This window comes from Ovis canadensis, chromosome 20, assembly GCF_042477335.2.
Source record: "Ovis canadensis isolate MfBH-ARS-UI-01 breed Bighorn chromosome 20, ARS-UI_OviCan_v2, whole genome shotgun sequence".
Lineage (NCBI taxonomy): Eukaryota > Metazoa > Chordata > Mammalia > Artiodactyla > Bovidae > Ovis > Ovis canadensis.
The window spans coordinates 22,936,946-22,952,169 of record NC_091264.1 but is presented as its reverse complement, the minus strand read 5'-3'; the positions used below and the strand labels follow the sequence as shown (position 1 = coordinate 22,952,169).

General features: G+C 62.0%; 1 protein-coding gene across 1 annotated transcript; it reads right to left on the bottom strand.

The window, feature by feature from the left end:
• Positions 1 to 10,042: 10,042 nt before the first annotated feature.
• Positions 10,043 to 14,989, bottom strand: LOC138425732 (gametogenetin-binding protein 1-like). Its single transcript, XM_069563998.1, has 6 exons — positions 14,447 to 14,989; positions 13,497 to 13,609; positions 13,120 to 13,214; positions 12,841 to 12,991; positions 11,743 to 11,882; positions 10,043 to 10,292 (listed from the first exon to the last, which is right to left on the bottom strand). The coding sequence occupies exons 1-6, from the start codon at positions 14,896 to 14,898 to the stop codon at positions 10,242 to 10,244; spliced, it is 1,002 nt and encodes a 333-aa protein (XP_069420099.1). The 5' UTR covers positions 14,899 to 14,989; the 3' UTR covers positions 10,043 to 10,241.
• Between the last annotated feature and the right edge of the window lie 235 nt (positions 14,990 to 15,224).

Genomic DNA, 15,224 nt, shown 5'->3' with positions numbered 1-15,224 from the left:
AAACGAAAACCACCACCCACCGCTGACCTCTCGCGTCCACCCCTAGGTGGCGCTCTGGGTGCACTAGAGCACTTAGCTTGCGCGTGCATGGTAGCCGCTCGGTGGATTCCGACTCTGCGACCCCACGAACTGTAGACCTTCAGGCTTCTCTGTCCATGGGATTCTCCAAGCAAGAAGACTGGAGTGGGTTGCCATTCCCTTCTTAGCCTGCCATCCTCCTTTTGTAGGTGAGGAGTCTGCGGCTCACCGTAGCTAAGGAGACAATTAGCTGATGGACAGGGAGGGGAAACTCCGCTACTGAACAGGTCGTTAAAGGTTGCACAGCCAATAAGGTGTCTCCGTTTCTCAGATGAAGAAAGTTCAGGGAGGTGAAGAGATCCACCGAAAGTCACACAGCTAGCAAGTGCCAGAAGTGGGGCTTGCACTCAGGCCGGCCTGGCCCGGGAGCCCACGGCTCCGTCTTCAGGCTGCAGAGGGCCCCAGAGAGGGAGCCTGGAAGGATTCTGTTCTCGAAGATTCCTGGCAGAGGGCGGCTCCTCTGCCCTCGTAGACCTTGCCCCAAACCCCTCCTCAGTGGTAGCCGGGGAACCCTTGCAGTTGGGACAGGGACTCCACCAAGGCCTGTGCCTCCAGCCTCCACCTCCGGCTGCCACTTAGTTCTTTCCTCCGACTCCACCTTCGAGGGGCCCAGCCTGGCTCCCTCCATCCTGGGCCAGCCAGGCCTCTGCACCAGGGCCAGGTTGCCTCTGGGCACCACCGTCCACGGGCCACACACAGGCTGCACCTGCCCTGATTCCAGCAGCTTCCAGCGCCAACCACCATGATTCATTAGCTTCCTCTTGTCCCAGCAGACAAAATGCACAGCAGGAGGGAAATAGGTCAGACAGCAGGGAGGACTTCCAGGTTGTAAGGAATGAGAGATTCGAGAATTGGGAGCCAGAGGAGGTGGGGTCCTTTAAAAAAGGAATATGCTAGGCTGCCTGAGTGAGAATCCAAATTCAGGGGTTCCGGACTAATCCGCTTCCTCTGGCTCCTCCAGCTTCCTCCCCTCTGGGCCCGAGTGCTGGAGTGGGAGCTGGAAGCTTGCCTCCAGAACCTGTTCAGACCTGCAGCCAGGCCTGTACCTGCAGCAAACGCTGGTCCCGTTCAGCAGCAGAAAGAATGAGCACTCGCTGAACACGTACTACGGTCCCTCTCTGTCTCTGTCAGCTCATGTCACCTTCAGATGCCCCTAAGAAAGCTATGGTCCTCATGTCCACTTGACAGCAAGGAAACCGAGGCTCCAGGCCTTTTCTGGGATTCCCCATCTCCCCAAGATCTGTTCGTCCTTCAAGGTGAAGTTTAAACGCCCCACTTCTTGCCCAGGACCTCTGCCCTCTGCGGGGCTGCCCACAGGGACCACTGCCAATCAGAGCCCCGGCTCTCCCAGGCCAACCTGCCATTTCCTAGCTCTTGACCTGGAACAAATGACTTCCCTAGATCTGTTTGCTTACCTGCCAAGGGAAATGATGAAGCACCAAACAACAGAGGATGGCGGCGAGCGTTCAGTGAGGTAACAGACATAGGACCCTGCAACCAGTCCCTGGCACAGAGGGCGCTTAACAGAGGCAGGCTGCCATTGCTGATTTTATTTCATATGCTCTCTTATTGGTTCCTCATCGTCTTAACTCTGTAAGTTCAGCGAGGCCTCGCCTGGACATCTCAGCCTTGGTTTGGGTTCCCCAGACACAGAGATTCAAGGGCACACACATACATGGGGGTGACCAGAGTGAACCCCAACAGAGGACGGGAGAGGCGAGGCAGGGAGGGACACAGGCAGGCACAGCGGCGATGCCGACCAGCTCCCACTATGGAGCCCAGCCCCGCTGGGGAGCTCGGGGAGCCGGGTCAGGCTCTGATGTGCCCTTCTCACCCTCGCTGGCCTCAAGCCCCAGCCACGCGCCAGGCCCGTTTCCTGCACCTCTGAGCCCTGCTGACGGACCATCCTGGGCTCCTGCCTTGTTCAGCTAACAGACGGGGACAGGAGGCCAGGCCTTGGAGGCAGGGGTGCCAGAGGCTGAGGGCTGAGCCTGGGTGAGAGCCAGCTGGGCACGGAGATAGGCATCAAGAATACTCTGTGTATGTGAACGTGCTCAGTCGCTCAGTCGTGTCCAACTCTTTGTGACCCCGTGGACTGTAGCCCACAGATTCCATGGGGGCTCTGAAGCCCCCTCAGTCCATGGGGATTCTCCAGGCAAGAATACTGGAGTGGGTTGCCATGCCCTCCTTTGGGGGATCTTCCCAAACCAGGGATCAAACCCATGTCTCCCTCATTGCAGGCGGATTCTTTACCGTCTGAGCCACGAGGGAAGCCCTTGTCCTGGCCAAACAGGAGGGACTCAGTGGAGGTGCCGCTCGGAGGCTCACAATCAGAGCTTGGCAGGTCACTGCCATCAGGCACAGGAAGCGCTCCCCGGGCAGGGGGGCGGAGGGTGGGCAGCCTGACCCAGCTCCCCCTGCATTCTCAGAACCCAAGCCGCCATCTCTGAAGGCTCTAAGTCCAGTCCAGGCGGGTTCAGCCTAAGAGACAAACTGGGGAGAGGACTAAGGGGAGAATCGAGAAATATTTGGGGACAATGTTCTAGTGACTGCTACCTAACAAATCCTCCAAAACTTGGTCGTGTGACACAATGGCCATTTCATTTTGCTCAAAGTTCTGTGAGTCAGGGATTCAGGAAGTGCCTGGCTTCCCGAAGGTGGGTCTTGCTGGGGGTCTGCCGTGTGATTGCCGTCAGATGCCAGCTGGGGCTGGAGTCATCGCAAGGCTCCTGGGCTGGTGGTGCACGACGGCTGCTCCTGGCACGGCCAGCAGGGGGCGCCCCTGAGCTGCAGATGGGACCCCGTCCACGTGGCTCCTGACTTCTTACAGGGGGGCTGCTTGATCCAAAGAGAAGAGGTGGAACCTGGGTGGTCTTCTCTAACTCAGCCTCAGCAGTCACAGAGCATCACTCTCACGGTACCTGACGAGGGAGGCAGTCACGGCCCTTCCAGAACCAAGGGGAGAAGGACACAGTTCCCCTCTCCCTGGGAAGAGAGCCAAAGGGGCCATGATTTAGACTGAGCTCAGGTGACATCTCAGAGCAGGTCCCTCTCCCCGTGCTGCCTGGGATCTCACAGGTCACAGGCCCGGGGGACCCCAGGAGACCTCGAGGCAGCATCCCTCCCACAGATTCAAAGACTGGGGCTCTGAGATTGTGGAGCCTGGGCCCCTGCCTCAGCTCCATCTGGCCCATCTGCGACGGTGAAGGCCAAGGAGCCCTTGGGCCCTGAGCCCCAGGGTGGGTGAGCAACCTGGAGGGGTCTGTGTGGTGGTGGAGCGCGTGACCGGCGGTGTTTGAGTGCGAGTGTGTGTGCCCGCAAGGACACGTGCACGAGGCTGGAGCGGGGAGGGTCACTCCCCTCCCTGGAAGAAACTGCTCCATCCCTCCCTGAGGACCCGGGCTCTGCAGGGGTGACAGGAAGTCAAGGCAGCGCCACGGGGAGGACAGGGCTTCAGGGGGAGGGGCTGAGAGTCAGATCCTGGGGTCTTGGGGTTCAGGGCTCTCAAGAGGAGGGTGACAATCATCAGAAACCATGGACAGCTTCCTGGCGGCACAGTCAACCACGGAGACACCTGCAGAGACGGGGAGGGGGCGTGGGGGGCCAGGGAAGCCAGGTAAACACGTCATCTCCAGCTCCTCCCCCTGAGCCAAGAAGTAAAATGCCCCCCAGCACCCCGCCCGCCCCACAGTCCCCAGGGCAAAGTGCCCCAGGCAGGCCAGCACCCCAGGTGTGACAGCCTGTCACCAGCCTCTGCCCTCCCTCACCCATGCCCGCCAGGGCCCCTGCTCACAGGTGTGCACCCGCACCCGACAGGCTCTCAAGGGACTTCCGCTGAAGGAACGGGGCGAGGTGCGTGCTGGGGCTGGCTGTGGGCAGGGGTCCCCCCGCCCACTGCCCTCACTCCTCTGCTGGGCCTCTGGGCAGGGTGGCTGCTGCAGCAACCAGTGCCCACTCCAGGGGCCCACCCAGGCCTCAGGCACTTCCTGAGCAGCAGGACGTATCCTGGCCTGAGTGCCCCTGGAAGGAGGCAGCTTATCAAAGGGGAAAGGACACTTTGTTCAGGCCTGGTCACTTGCCCAGACTGGGGTGGCGTGTTCGGGGCCTGGCGGGTAGGGCAGCACACTGCCAGCGGGAGGGTCCCAGCCAGCGGGCTGGGGCGGGAGGTCTAGGGAGGGCGGATGCGCCGGCTCCACACTCCAGGCGGTGCCAGGACCTTGGCCCTTCCAGAAACGCGTTTGGGCGCCCCCTTCCCCTTCACAGTCCTGCCTTCTCTCCATTCCCGTCCTACCTCTCTGAGTTCTGCAGGGGCTTGGCATGCACTCCATTCATTCATTTAAGCAATGTGTAAGGGTACTTGGAAGGTACTAGTAAGGCTCTAGACCCTGGGGACAGAGCAGCAAACGAAACAGGCCACAGTGCCTGCCCTCGTGAAGCTCAGGTTCCAGTTGAGAGGCCATAAGCACGTAAACAAACTAAATATATGTGTCAGATGATGGAAGTGCTCTGAAGAAAAATGAAGCAGGGGAGGGGCACAGAGAGGGAGTGGGCTGGAGGACAGAGATGTTTTTTCTTTACATGGGGTGATTAAGAAGGCGACAGATGACAGCAAAGGACAGACGTCAAGTAGGTAAAGAAGTGAGTCATGTAAATTCCTAGGAGCAAAGCCGGGGAACACAGCGGGAACAGCAAGTGCAAAGGCCCTGAGGCAGGAGTGCGCTGAGCAAGCGCAGGAAACAGCAGGGGCCGGCCTGGCCTGAGCACAAGAGACAGCAGGAGGGCGGACGGGTGAGGGACGGGTGAGGCTGGAGACAGGGCCCAGGCGGCAAGCGGCCGTGGGAGGACTTGGCTCTCACTTGGGCGATGGAGATGCAGTGTAGGGCTTTCAACAGAGGAATTATTTATTATTAATATTAACTGTTTAGCTGTCTTTTTAACTATTTTTTTAAAGTCTTTTTTAAGCATTTATGTTTTAAAATAACAGTAGCTCAGGAATTCACTGGAAGTCCAGCGGTTAGGACTCAGCGCTTTTCACTGCTGGGGCCCAGGTTCAATCTCTGACCTGATCCGGGAAATAAGACTCTGCAAGCCGCACAGTGTGGCTAACAAGGAAAAAGCAACAGTAACTCATGTTACCTAGTGCTTAATACATATCAGCCACTCTTCAAAACAGTGAACATGTATTAGCCCATTTACTCTTCCCAATAATCTTCATTAAAGATGAGCACACACTGATACTAGGGAGGTCTCCACCATGAGATGCTGGCAGCGCCCCACCCCATGCTGTCACAAACGGGGGGCCGGGGGGGGGAATGTCGAATGTTCCTGGGCAGACAGAATGGCCCCGGGTGAGAAGCACTGCCTGAGGGTCTCCCGGCCCCCCCGCCTGCCTCTGTCCCAGCTCAGCCCCGCACCTCTCCCTACAACAAGTGTAACAGCCCCTACCTGCCCCTGCCTCCTCCACCGCAAGCCTCCTCCTAGATGCCACGACAGAGCCGCTCCCCATTCTATGGCCCTCGACGGCTCCCACCGCCCTGAGGATGCACAGCAAGCTGCTGAGGTTGGCACCGTGGCCCTGTGTAACCCGCCCCTACAGCTGCAGCTCTGTCCTCGAGGCCCTCGTGCCGCTGCCCTCCCTCCCTCGCCCAGTCTGGTAACTTGCGCTTATCCCGCTCTGTGCCGGCCACCGTGCTGGGCACGCAGACCTGGGGACAAAGCCCCTGGGGGCCTGCCTTCACGATGCGTCTGTCCAGGGGAGGGGGGAGCAGGGAAACGCATGGATCCCATTAGTTCCGTAGCCAGGGAGCTGTGAGGGCCCTGGAAGGGGAGGTGCCAGAGTCGAGCTGTATAGGATGGGCAGGGCTGTGAGAAGGAGCAGGGATGATCTGGGGCTGTGAGGGGCTCGGAACGAGTGGCTGTGATCTGGGCCCAGCCAAGGCACGAGATCGCACGTGTACAGAGAGACGGTCGGCAGGCAGGGAGCCAAGGACTGAGTTCACACACCGGCGGACTGAACAGGGAGACCAGGGAGAGGGGAGACCAGGGCGGTTCTGTCTGGGTCAGAGAGGCAGACAGCGGGGCCCCGGTGCCGGCTGGACACTCCCCGCATCCCCGGCGGGTCCCCCTGGCAGGCATGCCCTCTCCCCTTACTTCACCTGTCAATTCCCTCCTGCTCCTGCAAGCCCAAGTCACAGTCGGTGCCTCCTCCTCTTTGAGGCCTTCTAGGTTCCTCCCTGATGGAATCACTAGCTCCTTCCTCTGCTTTCCAAACCTGTGTTATAGCAACATCTTGCTCTGATTTTCATTACGGGGTTGCCCTGACCCCACGTGCCCACTGTGAATTTCCCGAGTACAGGGAGGCAGTCGTTTCTGCTTGGTCCCTGGACAGGTGAAATCGAACTGCCTTCAGCAGAGGCAGCCCCAGCCCTCCGCCACCCGGGGATCCGGGGGTGGGGGGTGAGGGGGACATGGAAATACCCACCGTTGGGCATCTGGCCCAGGAGCGCACCTTCGCGGGCGGGGGCACCCTCGGATGGAGGGGGAGGCCAGGACGCATTGGCGGGGCCTGAGCGCGCACAGGCCCTGCTGAGGCGCCGTCGCCCACGGTGGCCGGCAGGCCCTCCTCCGACTGCACACCCTGAGGCTGACTCTGCCCACCCGGAGGCGGCGGCGGGGGTGCGGCTGAGAGACTGCGCGCGGAGAGGGCCCGGCTGACCGCCGAGGACCGGCGGCGCCCCCTGGTGGTGGAGCCCCTCCGGTACTCCTCACGGCCCATTTCAGCGCCGCCCCGCGGCCCCCCCTCACAGCAGCCGCCAGCGAGGAACTCACCCCCCACCCCAGCAACCTCCTGCGCGGCATCCCCCCGCCTCACCCCCGCTCGCCCCTACGGTCTCTTCCCTATGCAGCCGCCAAGGGGGCCTTTTAAAATGTTAACCACTGGGCACTCGCTCTGATAAGCTTAAACCCCTCAAGGGACTTCCCTGGTGGAAGTGGCTAAGACTCCCAATTCAGGGGGCGGGGGTTCGATCCCTGGTCAGAGAATTAGATGCTGCAAACTTCAGTTAAAGACCCTGCCTGCTGCGGCTAAGACCTGCCACAGACAGATAAAGACAAACTTTTAAGATAAATAAAAATAAACTCTCAAAACCCGGATCAACAAAGGATGTGATCTCCTTCCTTTCTGATCTCACTCCCTCTCTGGCCACCCAGGTCTGCTTCCGGTGCCTCACACGCCCCAGGCCTGCTCCTGCCTCAGGGCGTCTGCCCCTGCTGCTCCCAGCCGGGCCATTCCCTGACGTCCCTGCCCTCCCTTCCTGGTGGCCCCTGCGTCCATAGGACCTCCTGAGAGAGTCCTCCCTGTCCCACCGTCTGAGACAGCTGCCCAGCAGCTTCCTTACAGCACCTGCCATGCCCGGATCCAGTCTCTGTTCAGCTTATCCTGCTAGCAATCCTAAGCGCTCAAAAAATGGAGGTTCAGAGTGTCTTGTTCAAGGCTCCCACCCCCCCGCACCCCCCACCCCGCCACGTGCCCTCAGAATGGATCCAGGGGCTGTTTCTCACCTCTGTCCCCCCCCAGATATACAGTAAGAGAGAGAGAAACAGAGGCCCATGTGCAGCTACCAGCAGTGAGACGTGGCGGAAGATGAGGGGTGAAGGAGACGGACGTCGGCACTGGGCAGCGGCCTGCAAGTTCTGACGCTCAGCTCGACGTGGACCTGACTAGGGCACCGCCAGCCTGACTGGTCCCTTTGCGCATATGAGAAAGAGGCAGGTCTCGGGGTTTCAGAGCCCCTCACCCCGAGCCAAGCCCCTGGTACAGGACCCAATCTGCAAGCGGTGCGCAGCCGCCCTCCCCTCGCTGTCTGCACACCAGGGACGGCAGGCTGGGTCTTAATCCCCAGACCAGGGATCAAACCTGTGCCCCCTGCAGTGGAAGCACGGTGTCCTCAACACTGGACTTCCACACAAGTCCTGGGAAGACAGCTTTCAGTGCTGCCCAGGCCTCGGGTCAGACCCACAGATGCATCGGCAGCATTCCCCGAAAGCCTTTCGGACACACCTGCCTGGCCCCTGGCCCCTTGCAGGGTGGACCTGTGCCTGGCCCCCTGCACGCGCACCCCAGGCCTTCCCCCACAGCAGGTCCCTGGGGCTTGTCACCCCTGCCTTCCCCGCTCATGAGCGTCAAGCCAGGCCCGTCCACAGAAGCTGGCCAAGGACCGTCTAGGCCCGGGGAGAGGCCTTCAAGCCTGCGTTGACTCAGACCCCGTTTCTGCTCCCAGCCTCACTGACCTTCCTCCCTGGGGTTCACAGGAACCCAGGGAGCTGGGTGGACCACACGGTGCCAGGACCCTCACTTTGACAGAGTGGGAAACAGAGGAGCAGGGAGCGGGGGTCCAAGGCTGAGATGCTCCCCAAAACTTAGTGCCACTTGGCTCAGGCGAGCAGCCAAGGAGCCTGAGCTGCCCGCAGGGCCCAACCTACCCTGACCCACCATGGTGCCCGCCTATGCCCAGGGGCCACTGCTGCTGCCCAAAGACACCGGGGGAGGGGGCACGGGGGCGTCTGGACTCCTCTGCGCCTCGGGGTCTCCCTCCAGCCTGGGCATGGCTGGCACCAGGTTTGGGGGCCTCCCAGGAAGGGGGAAGGCAGAGAAGCACCCTCTTCATGGGGTCTGTCCGTGAGGAGGGCTGCATCCATGCGGGAGACACCGAGGAGCCCATGGGCCGCCCTCCAAGGCCCCACGCTTCCCACCAGCCAACACCCTGGAGGAAGGAATCAGGGCCCAGGTGAGTCATCTGATCACAAGGCCACCTCCCAGCTGACTCAGGGGGACAGTCCACATGGCCCCACCCACCGGCCCCAGCTCAGGGCCTGAGTCAAGGATTCCAGGGGGTGGGCAGCCTGCCTGGGAAGCCCCGGCCCACTTGTGAATCACTAGCCATCTTGTCTCCAAGCCCCGCTCTGAGCCCCGGCTGGGGGTGGGAGGCAGGGCGCTCACCTTCACTGCTGGTCGGGTTGCTGGCCGCCCCTCACTGGCCCCCCCTGCACTCCCACCTGACAGCTGCTGTTAGCAATCACAATAATTACTCAACCAGCGGCCGTGTTCTGACACTGATCTTTAGCTCTGTACAGGCCTTGGGCTGGATCCAGTGGGAGCCCCGTGGAGAAGGCCAGACGTGTGTCTGTAAATAGCAGTGTTGTTGATAAGCGTTGGGGAGGTGTGAGCTCTCACGTGAACATGGGGCTGAGAGCCCGGACCCCAACAGGAGACTATGAACCAGCATCCCACAGGCAACCAGCCAGCCCTCCTGGCAAACAGCACCTCCTGGTGTCCAAACTGCACCTAGCCCTCCCCCACATTGGATGCCCACGAAGCCAGGGATGAAGGTGTGCATCCCACGAGTAACTCAACCCCACTTTCGCTTCTGGAATTCAGTAGAGCTGGAGAAATGTCTTCTTCTAGATATCTGGACCTCCCTGCACCCAGGGTCCCCAGAGGTACCCAGCAGTCCGCTTGGCAGAGTGGGCCCCGACCAGGGCAGCAGCGTGGGGCCCTGGCCCCGCACCCCTGTGGTACAGCTCCACTTACCCAGGGGCCCCTCTCCCGCCCCCAGCCCGGCCCCACGGTCTGCTTCCCTGGCTTTGTCCTGGGCCGGCTGGGCAGGGACTTCCTGCTGGAGAATTCCCGGATCCTCCCAGGAGGCCCCATGCTGGGCCTGGGAACTCAAGAGGAAGGGAGGTCAGGGCCTGCAGGCCTTGTGGCCCCGGGTCCTTCCCCACCGCAGTCAGGTGCACCAGACTCACTGTCTTCCAGCTCAGATGGGGCCCGCGGCTCTGCAGCTGGGGTGGCCTGGGCCTCTGGGGCCCGACGAGAATGAGACCAGACCCCAGGTACCCCGGGTACGCTGGGCTTGTTCCCGGTGCAGGACGAGGGGCGGGCTCCGCAGACAGACAGCCAAGGAGCCCAATGCCAAACTGAGTTTTATTAGTAATGTGACAGGCCTGACTTTGACGAGTGGGAGCAGTCTGCCAGGCAGGCCCACCCTGCAGATGTGCAGACACAGGTTATCTTGAGACTCCTTGGCCCCAGGGGCTCCTGGAGGTGCCCTGAGAAGCGGGGCTCCGTCCCTCCGCGCCTGCAGGGACCCCGGGCGGCGCTGGCTTCACTCTGGAGGCCAGTTTCCCATCTTGTCCATCTCCTCCAGAAGCAGGTGCTGGGGGTTGCAAGTGGGTGAATGCGGAGGCTTTGGCATCTCTGAGCTCTCCTCTCCCTGCTCGGTGTCCCCAGAACGTCCCACCTGTGCCTCCAGAGACAAGCACCCCAAGGCCACATTTCTGAAGCTGCCCCCAGGGGCCCGACCTCCCTGCGGCCTGGTGGGGAGCAGCCCCGGGTGGCCCGAACCCTCCCTCACCTCTGTCCTGGAAACCACGACGAGGGGCCTCGGCACCCCTCCCCCAGGGCCCCAGCATTCCCCAAAGGCTGGGGCTCGGCTTCTTTTCCCCCTCAGCCTGGTGTCCCTGAGGGCAGACAAAGAGAGGGGGGTGGTGATGAGGACAGGCCCCCTCGACACGCCCCCAGCAGGCTGCCCAGCCCCCAGTGAGGCGCCGGCCCGGGCCACCATCCAGAAACCCCCTGATGGCCTGCGGTGTGCTCAGGCCACCATAGGACTGCACCGCCCGGGACAGGGCAGGCCAGCTCAGGGGGCGGCCCTGGAGGGCGCAGGGGAGGAGAGGTCCCTTCAGCAGGAAAAGGCAAAAAAGCAGGAGCCCTACCAGAGCCAGGACTTGTGTGGTGTAGGGTGAGGCTCCCCAGAGCACCCAGGGACACCTGGCATGGCCTAAGGCTCAGGACGAGGGGTAGGCAAGGGTTCCTGGTGTTCATGACCCTCGAGGGGTGAGTCATAATCCCTGACACTGGAGTGCCCTTTGCAGTTGGCTGCCACACACTCTTCAGTTCATCTCATCTTCCAATGGCCACCTTTCCAGGTGAAAACACCAAAGCCCATATTCAAAGTCACAGAGCAAGGCAGGCCGCAGCAGAGACTCCGACTACAGACTTTGCTCCTTCCCTTTGTGAACTGCACAGTCTGCAGGGGGCAGAGGTCCACTGAAAGAAAGGGTGAGCTGATGAATGAATGGAAATTAACCCAGAAAGGAAATCGACACATTTTTGTCATCAACAGGTCTATCAGTGTGCACTCCCAGAAGCCTGGACAGGCCTAACCTTTAAGGCCAATGTCAAAGAGGGTGGGCTGGGGGTGGTCCCCATTGTTACCCCTGGCAACTCCCCTGCCACCTGTGTGTGTTTGTGGGAGGAGGTGTGGATGTGAATGGGAGACAGACTCCCTCCTCTTGGAGATGAGGAAACTGAGTCCCAGGGAGGGGGAGGGACTTGCCCGGAACCACACAGCAAGTGCGCGGCAGTGACGCCTTAGCAACGGGCCCTGGGCTAAGTGAGAGCCAGCCAGATGGAGAAGCGTGTGCTTAGGAGGTTGGGGTCCTGCTCTCGGAGAGACCACCATGGAGGAGGACTTGCGCCCTTCCTGCCCAGCAGGGTGCAGGGGTGGCTGGGGCCTGGGCCCGCAGCCTACAGAGAGGGGAGTTCTCCAGCCCCAGACTCCTGGTGCCCGCAGGCAGAGCGGGGTGGTGGGTGGGTGGGTGTACCTGGCCATCCACAACACCCGCCTCCTCCAGGGTGATCTCTGGCTGGGTCAGCAGCTCCTGGCCGTTGTAGCCGCCTGTCTTCCAGAGGCGGGACTCCAGCTGAACGACCAGAAGCTTCTTTAGCTCCACCTCCACAAAACCTGAGAGCCAGAGAGAGAAGGGCATGGGACAGGCAGGAGGGGGCAGCTGCAGCCTGCTGGGGATCTGAGGAAGATGAAGTGGCCCCAGCTCCCCAAACCCCACCCTGCCCTGCGTGGCCCCTGGTCACCCCCAGTCGGGCCCCTAGAGCCTGCCAGACTCCACCTCTCCACCGCCCAGCCTGTCCCAGGACTCTCACTGGGCTCCCTGCTCCCACCCTGAGTGTGAATCTCTTTACCTGCCTCTCGGGGGACAGTGTTCATTCCAGGGGCAGACATCTGCTCCACCCTGCCCCGCCTCCTCCAGCCATCAACTCCAGCGTTCCAATCCGGAGTAACACAAACCACGGGGGTTCAAGCCCCAGCTCTGCCACTGAGCAGTGAGGTGATCGTGGACAAATTACTTAACCCCTCTGGGCCCCAGTGATCTCACAGGGAAGCGGAGACAGTATAACAGGACTGACCCCAGAGTCAGAATGCAGTATTTCATGAAAAGTGCTTAGGAGAGGGTTTGGCCCGTGGTAAGGAAAATGTCAACGGAGACTTTACTGGAGGCTGTCATTCATTACCACTAAGCCGTCTGCTCGCCCCACCAGTGCAGTGAGGCGGCTGCAATGGGAGCGGGGCCCTGGGTACCGCCACAGCAAGTGCACATCTGACAGGAGCACTGGGGGTGCAGGGGGCGCCGCTGAAGGAGTCACAGTTCTGGGCTGGGAAAGGGTGCTGCTCGAGGAGCCACGGTCCCGGTCGCAAGCCGCCCCCCACGCCTCAAGCCTCCCCCGCCTCCCCGGCGCACACCCAGCTCCTTCTGCGGACCGGCGCCCGCGGGTCAGCCGGCCGGGGCGATCATTTTAGGTCCTGTGGTTCCCCCTGGTGGTCTTAACTGGTGTCGCATCCGAGAGCGGCTCCATCAAAGCGGGGCTGGGGGCGGGGTGGGGGGGGGTACGGGCGGCACACCCACCTGCTGTGTCCGTTGACCTGAAGGCCTTATGCAGCGGGGACTGGAGGGTGACGATGCCCGGGACGCAGAGCTTGAGGGCGCTGTCTTCCTCCGCTGCCGCCTCCTCTTCCTCGCCTGGCTCTTCTCGGGGCAGGCCTTCCTTGAGAGGAAACTGAGGCTGGACAGCCACCCCACAGGTGAGGGGGCAGCTGAGCCCGGCCCCCGAGCAGAAAGCAGGAGCGGGTGAGAGGGGCGCGCTCTCCCGCACCCCGCCCCGCCTCGGGCCGGGGCCCCACGGACCTTGGCCATGGCCCCTTTCTGGAGCCGCTTGTACAAGCCGAGGAGGCGGTTCCAGGGAGCTGCCCCCACCTTGGAGGAGGCCAGTCTTGGGTCACCTGTGGAGGGCAGTGGTCACTGGGAGCCCACAGCCAAAGGTGGAGAGATCGTCTCACTTAATCCTTGCTAATGCCCTCTGACAGAGATGCTATCATGCTCCCGTTCTACAGATGATGAAACTGAGATGCACGAAGGCTGAGTGACTTGCCGCCCTCACACCGCCTGCCGCGAGTGGAGCTGGGATCCAGCTCCGCTCAGACTGCCCTTCGTCCCCTACCCCCCCATCCACCCCGGGCCCGATGCCCTGGCTGTCCCCTGGGGCCTGTGGCCACCGCACTCACCATTGACCAGACATTCCTCTTCCCTTGTGAAGGCCTCGGGGCTGAACTCCAGTGGCCCCACGGCCCTCCGCGCGCATCCTGGCTCCACCGCCGAGGCCTGGGCAGAGTGGCCCCTGACCCCAAAGCACAGTCAGATGGGGGCGGCAGGTGGGGCCCGAGAGGTGGTGAAGGTCCCAAATCCCTGCCGAGGCTCTGCTCAGCTCCTCCACCCCCCTGCTCCCCATTGCTCCCTGCTCTGCCCTCTGGGGTCTGCATCACAGAGGGGGATGATCCCCCCAAAAGTAGGGTGAGGGCCGTGAGGAGGGGAGGGGCCCAGCAAGGAGCTGGGAAGTGATGGGAGGCCCAGCTCACCCCACACGCACCCTTCCTAGTCCCTGGCCTGTGCCCTTGGCCTTTTGGTGCCCCTATGCACTACCCCTCACTTGAGGAGGAGCCCTGTCTCTGCCTCCCTCTGCCTCTCCAGGTTCCTCTCCACCCTTGATGTGAACGACCATGCCCACCCAGTCCTCTGCCCACCCGAGGAGTCCGTTCCTGATAGTGAAATTCGCTCAGTTGTGTCCGACTCTACAACCCCATGGACTTTACAGTCTATGGAATTCTCAAGGCCAGCATACCAGAGTGGGTAGCCGTTCCCTTCTCCAGGGGATCTTCCCAACACAGGGATCTAACCCAGGTCTCCCACACTGCAGGTGGATTCTTTACCGGCTGAGCCACAAGGGAAGCCCAAGAAGACTGGAGTGGGTAGCCTATCCCTTCTCCAGCGGATATTTCCGGACCCAGGAATCAGACTGGGGTCTCCTGCCTTGCAGGTGGGTTCTTTAGCAGCTGAGCTACCAGGGAAGCCCCTGGTCCCTCCCCAGTTTCGGGTCCTCAAAGCTCAGGCCCACGTCCCCCTCCCTCCTGACACCCTGGCTTCCCCCAGCTCCTCCATCCTTGGCCCAGCCCCTCACCTTTCTGAGGTCCCCGTATTCCCTGAGGCCTCCCCTGTGGCCGCCTCTTCCCTCTCCTCCAGCTCAGACAAGTGGCCCAGCACCTCCTGGCTTCCTCTGGGCAGGACTGGCTTCACCTCTACGCCCTGAGCCATGACCTCCGCGGGGGGGCAGGTCTGGGCCCCCGGGTCCCCCATCTCCAGCCCCGAGGAGGGGCTGGGCTGCGGCAGGGCCCCAGGGCGGGCGAAGGGCAGCGTGGCGGGAGGCCTGGACTCCCTCCTCCCAGCTTGTCCCTGACGGTCGGGCATCACGGGGACGGCGTCCTGCCCCCCCAGGGGCCACGACCAGCCCCTCCGCAAGGCCTGGCCTGAGCTCTCCCGGCCGCACTTGCTGCCTACCAAGCTCCAGGAAAAGCAGAACATGGGGGAGCGGCCCAAAATTCGGGGCCGAGGGCTTGAAGCAGCGGCCTCCATCCCGAGAGGGTCCCTGACTCAGAGGGAGGGGCCGCAGCAGCCACCGCAGGACCAACTGCTTAAGAACAGAAGGAGGTTTCCAGTTGGAAACTTCCAGGAGTTCTAGAAGGCAGAAGGGGGGGAGGGGGGATTCGCTGGGCGCAGAGAGGGCAGGGGTTTGACAAGGCCTAGGGAGCCAGCTGGGGTGGGAGGGCTTGAGGGTTTGGGGAGGCCCCAGGAGACAGTGGGGGGGGCAGGCAGAGGAGTCCAGAGGAACCCCAGCTCTGAGGATGGGGTGGTGGCCCAGGGCTCTCTCCTCGCTGCCTGTCCTTCCCCTGCAGCCGCTT

Bases quoted from the DNA above. Each gene is read 5' to 3' on its own strand.
- LOC138425732 (XM_069563998.1), bottom strand. From the start codon at position 14,898: ATGGAGGCCGCTGCTTCAAGCCCTCGGCCCCGAATTTTGGGCCGCTCC. The intron at 13,215-13,496 runs GTGAGTGCGGTG...TGCCCTCCACAG, and splicing joins AGAGGAATGTCTGGTCAATG to GTGACCCAAGACTGGCCTCC. The intron at 11,883-12,840 runs GTGGGTGTGCCG...TCTGGCTCTCAG, and splicing joins CAGGTCAACGGACACAGCAG to GTTTTGTGGAGGTGGAGCTA.